Source organism: Rosa rugosa, chromosome 7, assembly GCF_958449725.1.
Source record: "Rosa rugosa chromosome 7, drRosRugo1.1, whole genome shotgun sequence".
Lineage (NCBI taxonomy): Eukaryota > Viridiplantae > Streptophyta > Magnoliopsida > Rosales > Rosaceae > Rosa > Rosa rugosa.
This window is the reverse complement of record NC_084826.1, coordinates 13,093,676-13,110,349: the sequence shown is the minus strand read 5'-3', so window position 1 is coordinate 13,110,349 and position 16,674 is coordinate 13,093,676. Positions and strand designations below refer to the sequence as shown.

Genomic DNA, 16,674 nt, shown 5'->3' with positions numbered 1-16,674 from the left:
AGACCTGTAAATATCATGGAGACGACAGTGACTCGCTCAATTCCTCGTTGGCAAGTGATCTTTGCCTGCTGCTGTTTCATCCTAGTACTATCCGTTGAGCTGTTTAGCTTTATCCAGGATGCGGTGCTCCGCCCCCAAACACCAGTGTTCCAGATCGACTCGGCCGTCCTGACCCAACTTGATGTGACTGCTGGCCCCGAGTGAACCGCCACGTTGGACTTGACGGTCCTCGTTATAAACCCCAACGTAAAGCTGGGTCTCGACTTTTACAGCATCGAAGCCATGCTGTTACAAGATGATGAATAAGGATGACCGACGCGAGATACTCTTGCTCGCAGCGAAGCCGGTGAGTCCTCCCTTTTATGTGACTTCGAGGAACCAAACCTTTGTTAGTTTCAAACTCTCAACAACCGGCAATACGTTCGTCGACCAAGATAAAGTGGCAAAGCCAATTTCAGAAGCCAAGGCTCGCCCCGGCGGTACGGTTAGGTTTCAGATCAGGATGTTGGCTTGGTGGAATTATAGACGTGTCTGGTTTAATATCGGAGGTTTACGTTTTTCCAAGGTCCTCTGCAGTCTGCTCGAATTCGCGTTTGATGACCCAATTACTGAGACTGGGACTTCAACGGTTAATTCCAGCCGGGCATGCGAGGACGACTATACTAAGTTTTCTGAATATTAATCGATACAATATCTTATTGATATTGACGATGTCACTCTACCTTTCATGTGCCTGTTCTTATTTAGTATAGTATTATCTAATATCCAGATGTGTCTCTTAATTTTGGGTTAGTTATATACTTGCGGTGCGGTGTGTACTATCCATTCCAGTGAGGTTAGAATTCTATCTGTTCAACAGTCCAAGGATTTGGAGCATATATATCTTTTGTGATATCAATCAATCTCTCCTGAACCAACATTTAGCAAAATTATGGCAGCTCATGGCTTAGATTTCAAGGGCTTTTTAACGAGTAATATTGTTAGGTGAATAACATTAAGTATTGCATCGCACCATATTTGGTATCAAGAGTTTAAGACCTTTGAGGATATTGCCTGCAAGGTATGCTCACCTTGGAGCTTGTGATTCTCAATGACATACAGGTGATACAGCTTACAAAATGAGCATACATTCAATTACATCAGTAGGTTGACCAAGTCTATGTTGACAGAGTGGTCTTTATTACCTTGCGAGACATCTCCAATAGCAAAGTAAAATGTTACTTTCCATTTTCATATCCTCTGCTAACTGACTAAGATGTTTACCAAGTTCTGAACTGTCATGACTTCATGTGCACACTTTAGCTATTATTTGATCATCTTCGATTATTTATAAAGCAAAATTCATTTGACCTCCCTGACTTTTATTGCCTAAATTACATGTGCCCTTGCACTTCTAATTTCATCGTGTGTACCCTTGTACTTCCAATAACAATCAATGTTGTCCAATTCTTAGCTCTTTTGGCAACTATTTTGTAATATATTTTGAAATTTTAGTCAGTTATGATATAATTTTGCATCCAACATATAGGTAATGATTTATCCCCCTAGAGCTGTCTTTGATACTAAACATCAAACTATGTTTCCTCCCTCTTGCTCTCCTTTCCTATATTTTGCTCCACCATAATTCCCGAAGTATCATATAAGCACGAACTATCACTGTGTGTTCAATCTTACTGATTTACTGCATATACAATCACATTATGTATTGTTCCTCTTCACAGAAGAAAGAGAAAAGTGTAGCTTTTTTGATACCATGACTTTGCATTGTTCGAACTTCAAATCATCAGAAAGTGTTTTGATACCTATTCGACACTTTGGTCACTCACATTTTAAATATATCACTTTGGTCACTCAACTTTAACTCTATCAATCACTTTAGTCACCCAATGGCCATTTTATCTCACTTTAATCACTTCTCTCAATCATTCTAATACAGACTTCTCAATTTTTCACAATTGGTTGGACGAAAATATCATTAATATTGTGGCAAATAATTTTTTTTTTAATAAAAAAAATTAATAAATTAACTAAAGTGAATAACAGAGTTAAAGTTGAGTGACCAAAGTGATATATTTAAAAGGTGAGTGACCAAAGTATCGAATAGGTAATAGTTGAGTGATCATTTGTGATATTCTCCCTTTCTAATTACATCATCATCCCGTGTATTTTCTGCATTGCTTGGATATATATATATTGGTGAAGAACTAACTCAATGATTTAATAGTAAATGTTATTGTGATCATTATTGCTGCTATGGTCATCATTGCATTGGATTCTGATTCAGACAGATAAGACAATGTCACTGAGAAGCAATACATTCAAGGTTTCCTGTGGGGTCTGCTCTCCATGGGCTCATTTTTGCTCTCTCAGAGCTAGTTTTTGTGAAGCTGCTCTAGTAGAAGGTCCTTCCACGTTGTGCTGGAGCAACAACTCGGGGTTTTCCTATTTGCGTTTGTGCTTACCAACGTTGGGGTCATTTGGAATAAGGAATTTCAGGGAATGGCATCTAAGGATAGTAGTTTCAAGGGTGGTAATCTTCTTATTGTCTTGTTCTCATTTGGAGTACAATCACTTTCCAGTAATTGGAGCGTTACAGTTCTTGATTGTGTAATTGGGGTATTTTGTCGTGTAATGCCTTTCATTGATAAGAAAATTAATCTATGAAGATACACTTTACTATAAATGATGAAAATTAATGTAAAAAATTGTAGTTAAAGTTCTATTTGTGGTAATTACTCCACCTACGACCACATTTACAAGTTTCTAAACCAATTTCAAGATGTGACAACGATTGATATACAACATCATTTATAAAATTATCAACCATTTTATAACTGTGACAACATTTGTGTTGTGAACATGGTAAAGGTAATATTAGACCAAAAGATATGTAAGTACTTGTATTGTAAGAGGTTCTCTATTTGATAATCAAGGTTCTCCATTTTATAAAAGTTATGCAACTATGATATTTACATGTTTAACCACTCAATTACCACAAGCACAAGAGTGTGATCATGAGTCGTAATTTTAGTTCTACTAAGTGTAATTTATTATTTTGACAAAATTTATTACATGTTTCTGAACAATGTTATATATCAAGAAAGAATGTGTGTTAATATGACAAATATTAGTTTTTAAAATAACACATATCAACATTTAGGTTGGTGGAAAATTCTACAAAATGTTAACGTATGACATGCATACAATTGCCTTAAAAGTGGTAATTTGAGTCCTCAAAATAGTAATATTAGTCCTCAAAGTGGTAACATGAGTCCTTAAAGTGGTAAATTTTCTTAGTTACCACATGAGTCCTCAAAATAGTAATATTAGTCCTCAAAATGGTAACATGAGTCCTTAAAGTGGTAAATTTTCTTAGTTTACCATATGAGTCCTCAAAATAGTAATATTAGTCCTCAAAGTGGTAACATGAGTCCTTAAAGTAGTAACATGAGTCCTTAAAGTGGTAAAAATAGTTGATGTATGAGAAATGTTAACATACCATAGCTTTACCCTAGGTTGGTAACCTTTTAACCAATTCAACAAGTTTCCACTACATTAGCTTTTAAAAAAAATAAAAATAAAGGTATGGGGACCTTCACCTAATGGTTGTTCTACTGTAAATCTGCTACTGATCTTCAAATTTCTCCTAATTCAAAGGCTCTTGTGAAAATCTAGACGCTTATATTACCTCCTAAGATTAAAATTTTTGCTTGATTATTGTTGCAAGGATATATAGCTTTCTACGTCTTATAGACTTGCTCGGTTCAGTAATGTAATTGATCTATCCCCTTCGGCAAGGCTAATAGTGAAACTACATATCATCTATTTTTGAATGCTCTTAGGTAGTAAGTTTATGGAAACTGCTTTCATTCCTTTTGTACATACTAGAGAGATCTTCACTGGGTTTGACACTATCGGCTGGGGCCCCTAGGGATACCCAGGTACCATGCCATGGGCTGGGTTCACAACCCACCATGGCGGGGCCCATGAAGGATGTCACCCCGGGCACCCAGGCCCCGGGGCATGGCCATCACAGCCCATCTAATTACACAACAGAGGGTTGATAGGACATCAGAAGAGCAACCTGCGTCCCACATCGAAGATAGGGGGAACTCTTTTCCCATGCTCGAGTATAAAGGCATCAGCACAACTACCTTTTACGAGTAATAACTCCTTTGTCCACTATATATACAATTCATTTATATATTTATATCTTACTCAGGCATCGGAGAGGCGTAAACCGTCCGGTACGGTTGACCCCTCTAACGCTGTGTTCTTGGTACAGGATTTGGGAGTTGGATCGGTACCCCAGGTGGTATAGCATTCTGTGTGAGGTACCCGGAGAAAGCCACAAGAAACATTGGCGCGCCAGATAGGGGATTTGAATCATGACCGAGCCTGAAGAAGCGGCAGGTGAGGGTAGAAATGTAGCCTGGGCACTGTTATTCTCCCCGGGCACTTCATCGGCAGGAACGCCAAGTGTCAGGAGAGAGGCACATGGTCTCAGATTCTCGGACCCACAGGGCGCAAATAGCCCACCGGTCATCCAAGACCAAGTGGCCCCAGTTTCAGAGTTAGAGTCCATGCGAGCAGAGATCGCAGCCTTCCGGGAACAATCCAGGATCGACCGGGAACAGCAAAGGATCGATAGGGAGACAAACCTCCTTTCACAACAGAGACTGCAGGAGCTGGAAGATGAAAACACTGCGCTAGCCCGGGCACCAGCATAACGAGGCGCTCACCCATGCCCTAGCAAGAGCATCCCAAGTAACGACAGAGTTAAATGTTGCCCCCGCTACGGGAGCCGGCGTGGCGGCAACCCCGTCCACATGAGGCAATAACCGGATCATACAGATACCGGTGGAGCTGAACCTCGAGAGCCTGAGGTATATGCCACCACCGCCTTTGCCCCAGCCTACCAAAAATGATCTACCGGTAACTGATCCAAACACGGCATTGCTCTTACAAATGAGCAACTCCTTGCATGCCATTCAGGCAAGGGTAGAGGCAGCAGAGAACATGGACACATGGAGGCCCTTAACCACTTATGAAGACCGTCCGGGTCCTTTCACCCAGCAGGTTAGAGGTGTCATTCGATCGAACATATCAAAACCATTGAAGATTGACTATACGGGAACTGGGGACCCGTACCAGCACCTACAGGCTTTCCGCTCACTAACGAGCGCCAAGGGATACACGGACGAGGTGTGTTGTAACATGTTCCAGGAGACATTATCAGGGGAAGCTTTGAGTTGGTTCTACGAACTGCCAGCCGGTTCGATAGGGAATTTCAAGGAGCTCGCAGACAAATTCCTCGCTCGGTTCATCCTCCGTACCGACAGGATACACACCCCGAAGGGGCTACTGAAGGTTCAGCAGGGGGAGAATGAAACGTTGAAATCCTTCGTTAACCGGTGGCAAGCGGCTACCGCTAAGTGCCGGGACCTTAACAAGGAACTCGCTGAGCTGGCTTTCAGGAGGGGCTTAAGGGTCGGGGAGTTCCTCTACGGGATAAATCATCATCCCCCGGCTAGCTACGACGAGCTGATGGCCACAGCCATTAGACACGCTCAGGCCGAATTCGAAACATACGTGGATAATATCAGACCAGAGCGAAGAACCTCTAACCTGGCCCCGGTGGCCAGGGAAGAGCCAAGAAAGCGGGAGTGGGTGCATGATCAGGGACGATCACCCCATAACTCGAGCAAGAGAAGCAAAGACTCCTCGTCCAGGTCCGGCGGTTACGTGACCACTCAGTCCCACCGCGAAGAAAGGGCACAGCAGGCCCCACGAACACCACCACCACCTCGGTACGAAGTATTTACTATCCTTAACGCTTCGTATGAAACTATTTGGAACGAGAACAAAGACGAGATACCTGGACCACCACCGAGGAAGTTCCCAAAGAGTAAATTCACCCAGCAGGATACCAGAAGGTTCTGTACATATCATGAAGATGCCGGGCACAATACCAACCTCTGCATGGCTTTAAAGAATACGATCGAGTCACTTATTCAGCAATGCAAGCTTCAGCGGTACCTACCTGCTAAAGAGATCGGAGCTATCGATGTATATGGCCGGATCCTCATGATTCACGGTGGAGGCCCGAAGAATTTACCTCCCCGGCAGAAGAAGCGAAATTCCAGTTTCGGCCACCCGGAAGTGTTCAATTTCCACAAGGCCCCGCAACAAGGAGGCGATATCGAGTGGAAGTCCGTCACTTTCTTGCAGGAGGAAGAAACTGACCTTAGGATGCCCCATGATGACCCCTTCCTAATCACGCTCCAAATGGACCATTACATAATTTATCGGGTACTCGTAGATATCGGGGCCTCGGTTAGTGTATTATTTCGTTATGCATACAAAGCTTTGAACAGGGGAAGAGCCAAGTTGTCCCAGGATAATGAGCCCCTCATCAGCTTTCAGGAGATATAGTCCAACCCCTGAGATCAGATTACTTATCAATCACGGTGGGAGAAAGTCCAAATTGTTCAACCATTAAGACAGAGTTCATTGTCGTCGACTATGCTTCATCCTATAACGCTATCTTGGGTCGGCAGGCACTCTGGCGTTTAAAGACATTCATTGCAGGCCACATGCTCATGATGAATGTGCCAACCCCGGTGGGAATAGCGACCATACGAGGTGATCAGGCTGCGGCAAGGCAGTGCTATTCTTTAACGGTATCTCGGGGCAAGGGTAAGTCAGAAATGTTGCCCGTGGCCACCGACCCTCTCACAGACAGGTACGAGGACCCCAGAGATGATACTGACTGACGAGGAACGGCCCGGTGCAGTAGAAGACATCGAAGAGGTCGTGCTATCCGAGCAGTTCCCAGACAGGATTGTCAAGATAGGTACCAAGTTGGCTCCGGCTATTAGAGAGGACCTAATCTCGTTCCTCCGCTCTAACGCATCTGCTTTCGCCTGGTCATACGAAGACATGCCCGATATACCAACTGACATAGCCATGCATAACCTGAGCATCGTTCCTTACTCGGCACCGGTAAGACAGAAGCGCAGAGCCTTCACACATAATAAGTACCGGGCTATCCAGGCTGAAGTAAAGAAATTTATGGCCATCAACTTTGTCAGGGAAGTAACGTATCCCCGGTGGTTAGTCAATGTGGTCATGGTACCAAAGAAATCTCCGGGATCATGGCGCATGTGTGTAGACTATACGAATCTCAACCGGGCATGCCCTAAGGATAGCTTCCCGCTCCCTCGAATTGATCAACTAATCGACTCCACCGCTAGGTACCGGTTACTCAGTTTCATGGATGCGTTCAGTGGGTACAACCAAATTCGAATGAACCCGGCAGACGAGGAGCACACTGCTTTCACTACAGACAAAGGTCTTTATTGCTACCATGTCATGCCCTTCGGATTGAAGAATGCAGGCGCCACTTATCAACGACTTGTCAACTCCATGTTTGTAGAAGTCATTGGTACTATCATGGAGGTATACGTGGACGATATGCTGGTCAAAAGCTTAACCCCCGAGGACCATGTAACCAACTTATCAATTGTCTTCGCTATCATATTACGCAACGGTATGCGGCTTAACCCGCAGAAATGCATTTTCGAGATCGAAGTAGGCCCTCCTTCAACCCCATCGGGTACCGGAGGCCCAAGCCCTCCTTCAACCCCATCGGGTACCGGAGGCCCAACCCTCCCTCAACCCCATCGGGTACCGGAGGCTCAAGCCCTCCCTCAACCCCATCGGGTACCAGAGGCTCAAGCCCTCCCTCAACCCCATCGGGTACCAGAGGCTCAAGCCCTCTTTCAACCCCATCGGATACCGGAGGCTCAAGCCCTCTTTCAACCCCATCGGGTATCAGAGGCTCAAGCCCTCCCTCAACCCCATCGGGTACCGGAGGCTCAAGCCCTTCTTCAACCCCATCGGGTACCAGAGGCTCAAGGCTCCAACGATACCGGAGGTTTTCTCCAACCCTACAGGGTTAAATTGGGAGCATTGTAGATTAGCTACCTGCAGTGTAACCCGCTCAAGACATCCCTTGCATGTGCACTTGGGGGACTCCCCACAGGCACATCTGTGACAAACCTTGTGACCAAAAATATCAAGTCCCCACCCAAGAAACATCTTGAACGGGAACTTGGGGGACTTGTACATACTAGAGAGATCTTCACTAGGTTTGGCACTATAGGCTGGGGCCTCTAGGATACCCAGGTACCATGCCATGGGCCAGGTTCACAACCCACCATGGCGGGGCCCATGGAGGATGTCACCCCGGGGCATGGCCAGCACAGCCCATCTAATTACACAACAGAGGGTTGATAGGGCATCAAAAGAGCAACATGCGTCCCACATCGAAGATAGGGGAAACTTCTTTCCCATGCTCGAGTATAAAGGCATCAGCACAACTACCTTTTACGGGTAATAACTCCTTTGTCCACTATATATACAATTCATTTATATATTTATATCTTTCTCAGGCATCAGAGAGGCGTAAACCGTCCGATACGGTTTACCCCTCTAACGCTGTGTTCTTGGTACATGATTTGGGAGTTGGATCGGTACCCCAGGTGGTATAGCATTCTGTGTGAGGTACCCGGAGAAAGCCACCATAAACACCTTTAAATCGAGTTCATTCCCCTCCTTTAGTTAATTGGATTCATACTCACTGGAACACTAGTCAAGCTCTTTGATAGAGAAAATACTTCCGGTGGGTTAGAAATTATGGGATCAACGAAATAAATTGCTTTTTCAGCAAAAACAACCTACAATTAATCATGTTGTTATTCGATCATATTAAACAATTTCTTTAAGATTTTTGGAATGCTAATAAGATTGCCTTACGGAAATTTAAAAATCGTCGCAAACAATTGATTGTTTGGATCCCACCTAATGATAATTGTTATATATTAAATTTGGATGGCTCAGTATCTGCTGTTGGAAAAGCTTTTGTAGGGTTTGTGATTCTTGATAGCAATGGATCAGTTCTTATTGCAAGTGCTCTTCCCATTGGTTACCCCTCTGTTCTCAATGTTGAAGCAATAGGTTTAAAAGCAGGTCTGTTGTGGGCTAATAAACAACTTAGTATTCTCATAAACTTCAAGTTGATGGCAATTTTCTTCTTCTAATCAAGATGGTTAGAGGTATTTCTAAGATTCCTTAGAGAGTTTCTTTGATTGTTAATGATATTCAGCATTTTCAAGCCAGTTTTTCAAACATTTCTTTCTGACATATCTTCCGAGAAATCAATATGGTGCAGATTTAGGTCAAAATGTTGTTCATAATAGTATATGGTTTTACAATTTCCCTACTAGAATTATTCCATATGTAAATTTTAATAAGGCTTTGTATAAGATTCCAATGAGATCTTCTTTGTAATATTTCTTTTAATGTTCAAAAAAAAAAAAAACAACAGATGAAACAAAAAGTACAGATGTTGCCATCAGAGATACAACTACTGCTAATGCATCATGTTTAATTCCTGGAACCAATGTCCTTAAGGGCACAACTCTTCTCCTCTCCCATTGCAGACATGACAAAAGAGGGCATTTAGCATGGTGTACACCCAGTGACGTATCCACTTGAGAGGCTAGTCTTTCTATAATTTATATACTATATGTACTAACCTCTTCTCAAAGCCAAGTCTGGTTCAGTGGGCAAGATGTTGTCTGATTTTCATCCCAAGTTCGAATCTCCTTAAAATTTTCAATTTGCAAGTCTTTGCACCTTTTAACAAATACGTTAAGTAGGCATGTAAAAGGGGTAGAACTGGGCCGAGCAAGTCCTTCACTTTTTACTAACATGGACTAAGCTTGGGCTAGGCCCTGGACTTAAATAGTAGTGCCCAAGCCATAGTCTTCGACCAGATAAAATGGAACCATTTAAGACCATGCCCAACCGCTTCAGAAACCCCCAATCCGACCGCCATGTCTTCTCAAAAAAAGAAAAGTCCGGCCGCCATGGAATCGCTACGTCTGAACCTGTTCACAGTGGTTGGCGAGTGTGTGAGGATTCTCAAAGCAGAGTATATATATCTGTTCTATCTCTCTTTTCTCTATCTGCTCCCTAAATCCTTCTCCTCTATAGCCTATCCGACCCGTCAAAATCTCTTAAAGGCCGAGCATCCGTTTCCGAACAAGTTCCAATCTGAGACTCTCTTAGCCCTTGCTTTCTCATCCCTTAGCTTCATCTTCTCCTACTCGGGATTCATCCACTACAGTTTGGGTCTCTGGTCAATCACATACGCAGTATATTATGGCCGACCAGTTAAACTAATCTCGGCTCTCTTTAAATCTGCATTTGTCTCATTCCTTCCTCTCCTCGGTATGGTCATAATTTCTATTCCGAACATGGTTACGTTGTTTAATCTTGTTCATTTGGGGCAAAATTTATTTAAGGTAATTAGAGGGAGTGAGGAGAGTAAGCTGGATATTTTAGATATTGTTATATTGCTGGGTAGTGTACATCTTCACTTGGAGTGGAACCTTGCATCGTCAATTGTTGTGATAGAATCGCGTGGGCTGGTAGAGTCTATGAGAAAAAGCAGCTCTTTGATGAAGGGAAACAAAATGTTGGGTTTGATGATGCTTTTGATTTTTGGGACTCCTGCCCTGATTTTAGGGTTGTTCAGTGATTGGATTCTACAAGTCCAGTTGAGTTTAACAGGGGATCTGAGCCATGGTGGATGGTGGAGGATGGTGACTTCTGAATTTGTGGTACAAATTGTGATAGTTTCAGTCCTTTTCACGCTCGTTTTGTTGTTCAACACCGTAAGCAATATCGTTTTGTATCTCTATTGCATCAAGGCAGAACGGCCCACTCACTGAATGAGGTCAGTCACCGGTCTGTGATAGTTGTGATTATAATTTTGAATTGTTTGAACTAATTGTTGTTGTATTTCCCTAATAGTGTCTGCTTTTATATTATGAGTAAAGATTGTCTATCTGCATTCAGTTGAAGTAAAAAGTGAAAATGTTAAATTGTTGTTTTCAGCTTCTTTGAGTAAAAGTTAACAATATTTTTTAATTTTGTTCTGCACGTTTTAAGAAATAGATTGCCGAACGTACTCTTAACCTGTTTTCATTTACAAGCATGAAGATGTTCCAGAACGCCACCTTAGATTGATTAGTGCTTGTTTTCTGATATGAGAAGCACTTAACCTAAATAGTGCCTGATCTATATGAGTAAACACTAAACAGTTACAATTTGCATTCATGATAAATAGTGGTGTATGTTAAAAAAAAAAAAAAAAAAAAAAAAAAAAAAAAAAAAAACTAGATAAGTAATTCAAATAGTAATGGTGTAGTAAGATATCTGTAGTTGTGATGAGCTGTGACATGGATGGCTTTTCTGTCTAAAAGTTCTCTTATAAGAGATGATCACTGCATTAAAAAAAGTATTGGGAGCCATTGTTTACTATAATTCCATTTAAGATTTCAACAAGTTGGTAAGATATGAGGTGTTTGCTAGTTATAATGTTACAAAATCCACATTGTCAATTCTTCTATAAGTGGTCATGGTGGTGTCAAATGTAGTGGTGTAATTTAAATTATGATCAGAATTGTCAAATTGGTGTAGTATGATATCTGTACTTATGATGGGGTCTGACATGGATAGCTTTTCTCTCTGAAACTTCCCTTATAAGAGATGCATACTGCGTTAAAAGAAAATATTGGGAGCCATTGTATTGTAATTCCGATATGAGGTGTTTGTTAGTTATAATGTTACAAAATCCTGGCCACATTGTCAATTCTTCTATAAGATTGTCAATTCTTCTATAAGTGGTCATGGTGTCAAATGTAGTGTTGTAATTTGAATTGTGATTAGACTTGTCAAATTGGTTGAATATGTGATAGATGATGTCTTAAAGTGATACCAAAACCAACCACCAGCATGGTGGGCGTATGGACCTAGCAGCATGGTAGAATTAGTATGCAAGTATTTTACTGGAATCATCAGGTGGCAGAATGAGATTATATTCAAGCAGTTATTATGTTTAGTTTTGAGTGATACAATAAACCTCCTTATCTGTACAAATGGAGATTGACTAGAAAAATGTCCTGATGATTATGAATGATCCTGTCTCTCTTCTTCCTCTTGCTTGTCTCTTCTCTCGCAGCTTGGCTTTATTAGCATGCATGACTCTTCTATACCAACTAATCTTCTGGTTTTTTCTTTCCTTCTTTTTTTGGCAAGAGAAACAACTTCATTAAACAACCAACAAGATTACAGAGAGAAGGCAACAGAGGCCCAACCAAACTAAACCAAATAAAACAGAAAATAACAACACAAACAACAAAGAAGGTCCAATGCAACAGCGTCTCTAGATCCAACATTCACGATGCAGAGATTGCATCGAACAAGGACACAAACGATCCCAATAAACCAGCAACCAAAACACGAGAGACCCAAAGCATCCGCCGAGATGAACTAAAAGCATCCCTCTGATTGTTACCGAATAGCCGGAGATAAGCAACCACCGAGAAAGTACCAAGGAACCAAGAACCAAAGAACCATGGGATGATGGAATCTTCAGATACCATACGTAACTGAGTGGTGATCTCCTTCGTGTAATGAAGGTAAACGCTCCGAAGAGCTGGGTAAACACCCCGAAGGGCAATGGTGATAGTGGCTGTAAATGATAAAGGTAAAGCGACAGATTCAATAGAGCAAAATGACAATTTTGGATGATGTTCAAGGATCAGCAACAGAGAAAGGGTTAAGAGATGGGAGAAGAATTGAAGGAGGGGAAGGAGGGAGCATGGTGGGAGTGGAGATGGGAGGCTAGATGGAGCAGACTTGAAAAGGAAAGCCGAGATAAGAGACATAAAGCCTCTGAAGAGAGAAGATCCCTGGGAAAACTATAGATCGGTGCTTTCCCCCGACTCTCAAGCCGAATATCTAGAAGGGGGAGGGAACTGAGGAAGTGGGTTTGTGTTTTTTTTTAAGAGAGAAAGTAGACACTAGAAGGGAATATTAATTAATTAATTTTGATATTTGAACACAAAATACTCATCTCATCTTCTGATTTGAAAGCAATAATATTAGGGTCCTTGACCCAAAGCACTAAAATTGGTCAAAATTATCCCACTTATTCTAGCAACATATTTTTATTCTCACTAACACAATTTAAAGAGAAATGACAAATATGCCCTCAGCCTAATTAATAAACTACAGTCACTGTTATGCCACTCTCTCTCCTCTCTCTCTCTCTCCGGTCACGATGCACAGCTAGTTCGCTCTCTCTCTCTCCCTCGCCGGATTCTGAACCCCGCCTTTCCCTCACCGAGAGCCTTTTCTTCTTTTTTTTTTTTTTTTACTTTCATCTTGCCCCCTGTTTTTCTTTATTGTGCACTCATAAGTGCAAGAAGAAAAATAATTCGTCCCCTATATATCATTGCCACTGTTACCAGGAACCGGTGCTTACGAGATGCTCAATAACAATGAAAAACACGAGTATATTTAGAGTACCAAAAGTTCAAAATCAAACCATATATGATGAATTCATGGAATACTCTTAGGGGAAGAGTTAGTTTCTGCATGGGACATAAAGTTGCCCCCATTTTTCAAGTCTGATAAACAACATTTTATTCATTTTGGCCACCGGCCTTATCTATTCATTTTGGCCCCTAGCCTCATACGTCACATATACATTTTGGTCACCGGCCTCATGCATTCCTCTCGGCCACTGACCTCATACATACATTTTGGCCACCAACCTCGTGCATTATTTCAACTACTGGCCTTGCACCCACATTTAGGTACCGGCCTTGTGTATTATTTCAGCCACCGGCCTCGTGTATTATTTTGAAATGAGATTTGGTTAGAGCTATCCCAACTTGTTCCCGCAGGCAAGGGTTACCATGAAACCACACGAGTTAAGTAAACAATATTTTATTTATTCCAGCCACCGGCCACAAATACATTTCGAATACAAAAGGAAGTGAAAATCAGACAAATGATTACTAAAATAAATAACTTTAGTCTACGTTACCTAAAAAGTGAATAAAATGTTACCTGGGTTTTTCCCCCTCGACTCGGATATTGTTACAAGTGAATAAAACCCTTGTAACAATATCATCCATGTCTCTTAGATTTTGTATAAACACGTACCTAGGAAGAGTCCTTCTCGGAACACGATTACCGCACACTGAGGGTTACAATTAACGTGCATCATCTCTGCCTTGAATCTCTTGAAGAAATAGCCTATTATCTCTCCTACTTTTTGCTTAGTGTTGAACAGGGTCGCCATGTCCTTCTTTTGTTTGCAACTGCAGAAATATTGAGAAATGGAGGTTCGGCTCAACGTGTCGAAATCTGAGATTGATTGGGGCTTGAGGTCTTGGAACCTTGTCGACGCGATGCCCGTGAGGCTTAAGGGGAAGAGTTTGCACATCAGCTTCTTGTCGGTTGTCTCGATAGACATCTGCAATTTGTACCCTTTGTGGTGAACCTTTGAGGCTTCTCGGTGTTGAAAATGTTAGGAATAAACAGAGACTTATCGACGTCTCTTGCGATCTCATATGCGAGCTCTCGAAGGTTGGCCTGCTTGCATTCTTCGACCATTTTCTCGGGTCACTCATCATTTCTATCCCTCTTGGGGTTTTCTACTCCTATTCCACCGTTCAATGTGCCATTCAACCTCTTGACCAGGGTTCCACCTAATCCTCCATTGGTAAAGTCGCTGGCTACCGCGTTGATTACCCTGTTGGCTTGGCGAGCATCGCTAAGTTCACCATCCGATGAGTCACTATTGAGTTGTAGGATTCTTTCTAGCTTCCTCCCTCGACGATCCTCCCGATCTTGTTTTTTCTTTTTGAGTTGTTCGAGTTCTTGCCTGAACCTTTGCGTCTCGTCTATTAGAGAGCAAGTTCAAGTCTCCAGGTAGGTTCAAGGCCACGTCGTTTGAGGCCTAGATTTCGTCACTCCTAATCCTTAGTGACAGAAATGGGATTCCTTGAGGTGCAGATACCGCCATCACTTTTAAGGGAAAAGTGTTCCCACAGACTGCACCACTTCTTGGTGATGAAAAATTCTGAAGAGGACTTTGACTCACCAATGAATGCAGATTGAAGTGGGAGCTTATCAGGAATGATCTAGAAGCTTCCTTTCCTTCTGATGTTTGACCGTCAGCTCGAAGAGGAAGGGGTACCTACAAAAAACCCTTTGATGCCTAAGTCAATAACTTTCTTAGTTGAGTCAAGTCAAATAAGTCAGAATGAGATATCTTACCTTGTCGTCGTGCCCCCTATCTATAGGTGTAGGAGGACTTGGGTCATAAGTCGTGATTACTCCGTCTTTATAATGTAATTACTATCGACTTTATGATCGTCATCATTGTCGTGCTTTATTGCAGTAATGATTACCGCACTTATTGTTGTAATCATAGCTGCACTTTATGACCATCATCACTGCTGCATTTACAATCGTAATTATCATCATATGCATAGTTGAAATCATTCTCGTATTCATGGTGGGATTAATTGTCATGATTGTGGGTCGGAATTTGTTGATCACCCACACAGTCATCAACATGTTTTCTATTATCCACAAAAAGAAAATGTCAATTTTGAGTCGAGCTAGTGATGTTCAATGGCTCAGATGAATCCCAAGGGATCTGATTGATCAATATAATTGATTTCGGCTTTATTACCTTTGAGGATGGCTTGGTAAAGTGCTACTAATGCTAGGGCATGCAACAAATGCGCCAAAAGTGGTTATCGTAGCCACATTTGCAGTCATGTGAGGATCTATAAGTATTAGAACTATATGTTCTATGAAAAATAATAAAAAATTCTTATTCGAAACAAAGGTTTCGAAGTGTTGGTGAATATGAACAATGGATCTCATAGAAAAAATATTCATGTGATGTCTGTAGAGCCATAGGTTCTTAGATTACTCGGCCAGCAGACTCAAGTCTTGATTATTGGAACAATGGTTCTCAAAGTTGCATATTGCGTATTGAATATGAGTTCAAAAATTTCTATAAAATTATTTATAAAAATATGTGGAATTGTACCATATAGATTTTGTGAAATGCATCGTAACCAAGGTTTGAAAAATCGCTAGGCGCTAGTCGGGAGGTGGGCTGGGGAGGAGTGCCCAGGCGCCTAGGTGGTTTTGTATTTTTTTAATTTTTATTTATTTTTATATCATATATATATATATATATATATATATATATATCAAGTATATATAGCCTAATATGAATACTTATTATAACTTATAAATAATAAGATATTCTATAGAATTATATTTTATTCCAAGTTCCCCCACAAACATGACCATTCTCCATTCTCCAACAACTTGATTGAATAATTATATAATTAGTATAGGAAACGTGCCACCTAACGTGTTCAAAGTTCAAACATAATCAATTAGTTATGCTGCTGCAGCCACTTGCCCATCTATCCTCTCTCTCTCGACAAACCGCAGCCACCCCTCTCTCTCTCTCTCTCTCTTGACAAACAGCCATGTTCATTATGATCTTTTCTTCCTCTCTTGTGCAAAACCAATAGCCACCACTCTCCAGTCTCTCATATTTCTCTTCATTGTTCAATCACCTCATGAATAACTTCACAAAAACAAGGTTTCAATTCTCAGATTTCAAGATCTTGATTTAAGGGGAAGTTAGGGGTGGCTTGGGGGGAAGCTACGGTGGCTCGAGGGGAGCAGAGGGAGTCTGAGGCCGAGATAAAG

At 41.7% G+C, this 16,674-nt stretch overlaps 2 protein-coding genes across 2 annotated transcripts; both read left to right on the top strand.

The window, feature by feature from the left end:
* Window positions 1-4,890: 4,890 nt before the first annotated feature.
* Window positions 4,891-6,435, top strand: LOC133722871 (uncharacterized). Its single transcript, XM_062149729.1, has one exon. It carries the CDS (start codon window positions 4,891-4,893, stop codon window positions 6,433-6,435), a length of 1,545 nt encoding a protein of 514 aa, XP_062005713.1.
* A 3,414-nt stretch (window positions 6,436-9,849) lies between these two features.
* On the top strand, window positions 9,850-10,967 carry LOC133723620 (uncharacterized). Its single transcript, XM_062150511.1, has one exon. It carries the CDS (start codon window positions 9,903-9,905, stop codon window positions 10,800-10,802), a length of 900 nt encoding a protein of 299 aa, XP_062006495.1. The 5' UTR covers window positions 9,850-9,902; the 3' UTR covers window positions 10,803-10,967.
* Window positions 10,968-16,674: the final 5,707 nt, after the last annotated feature.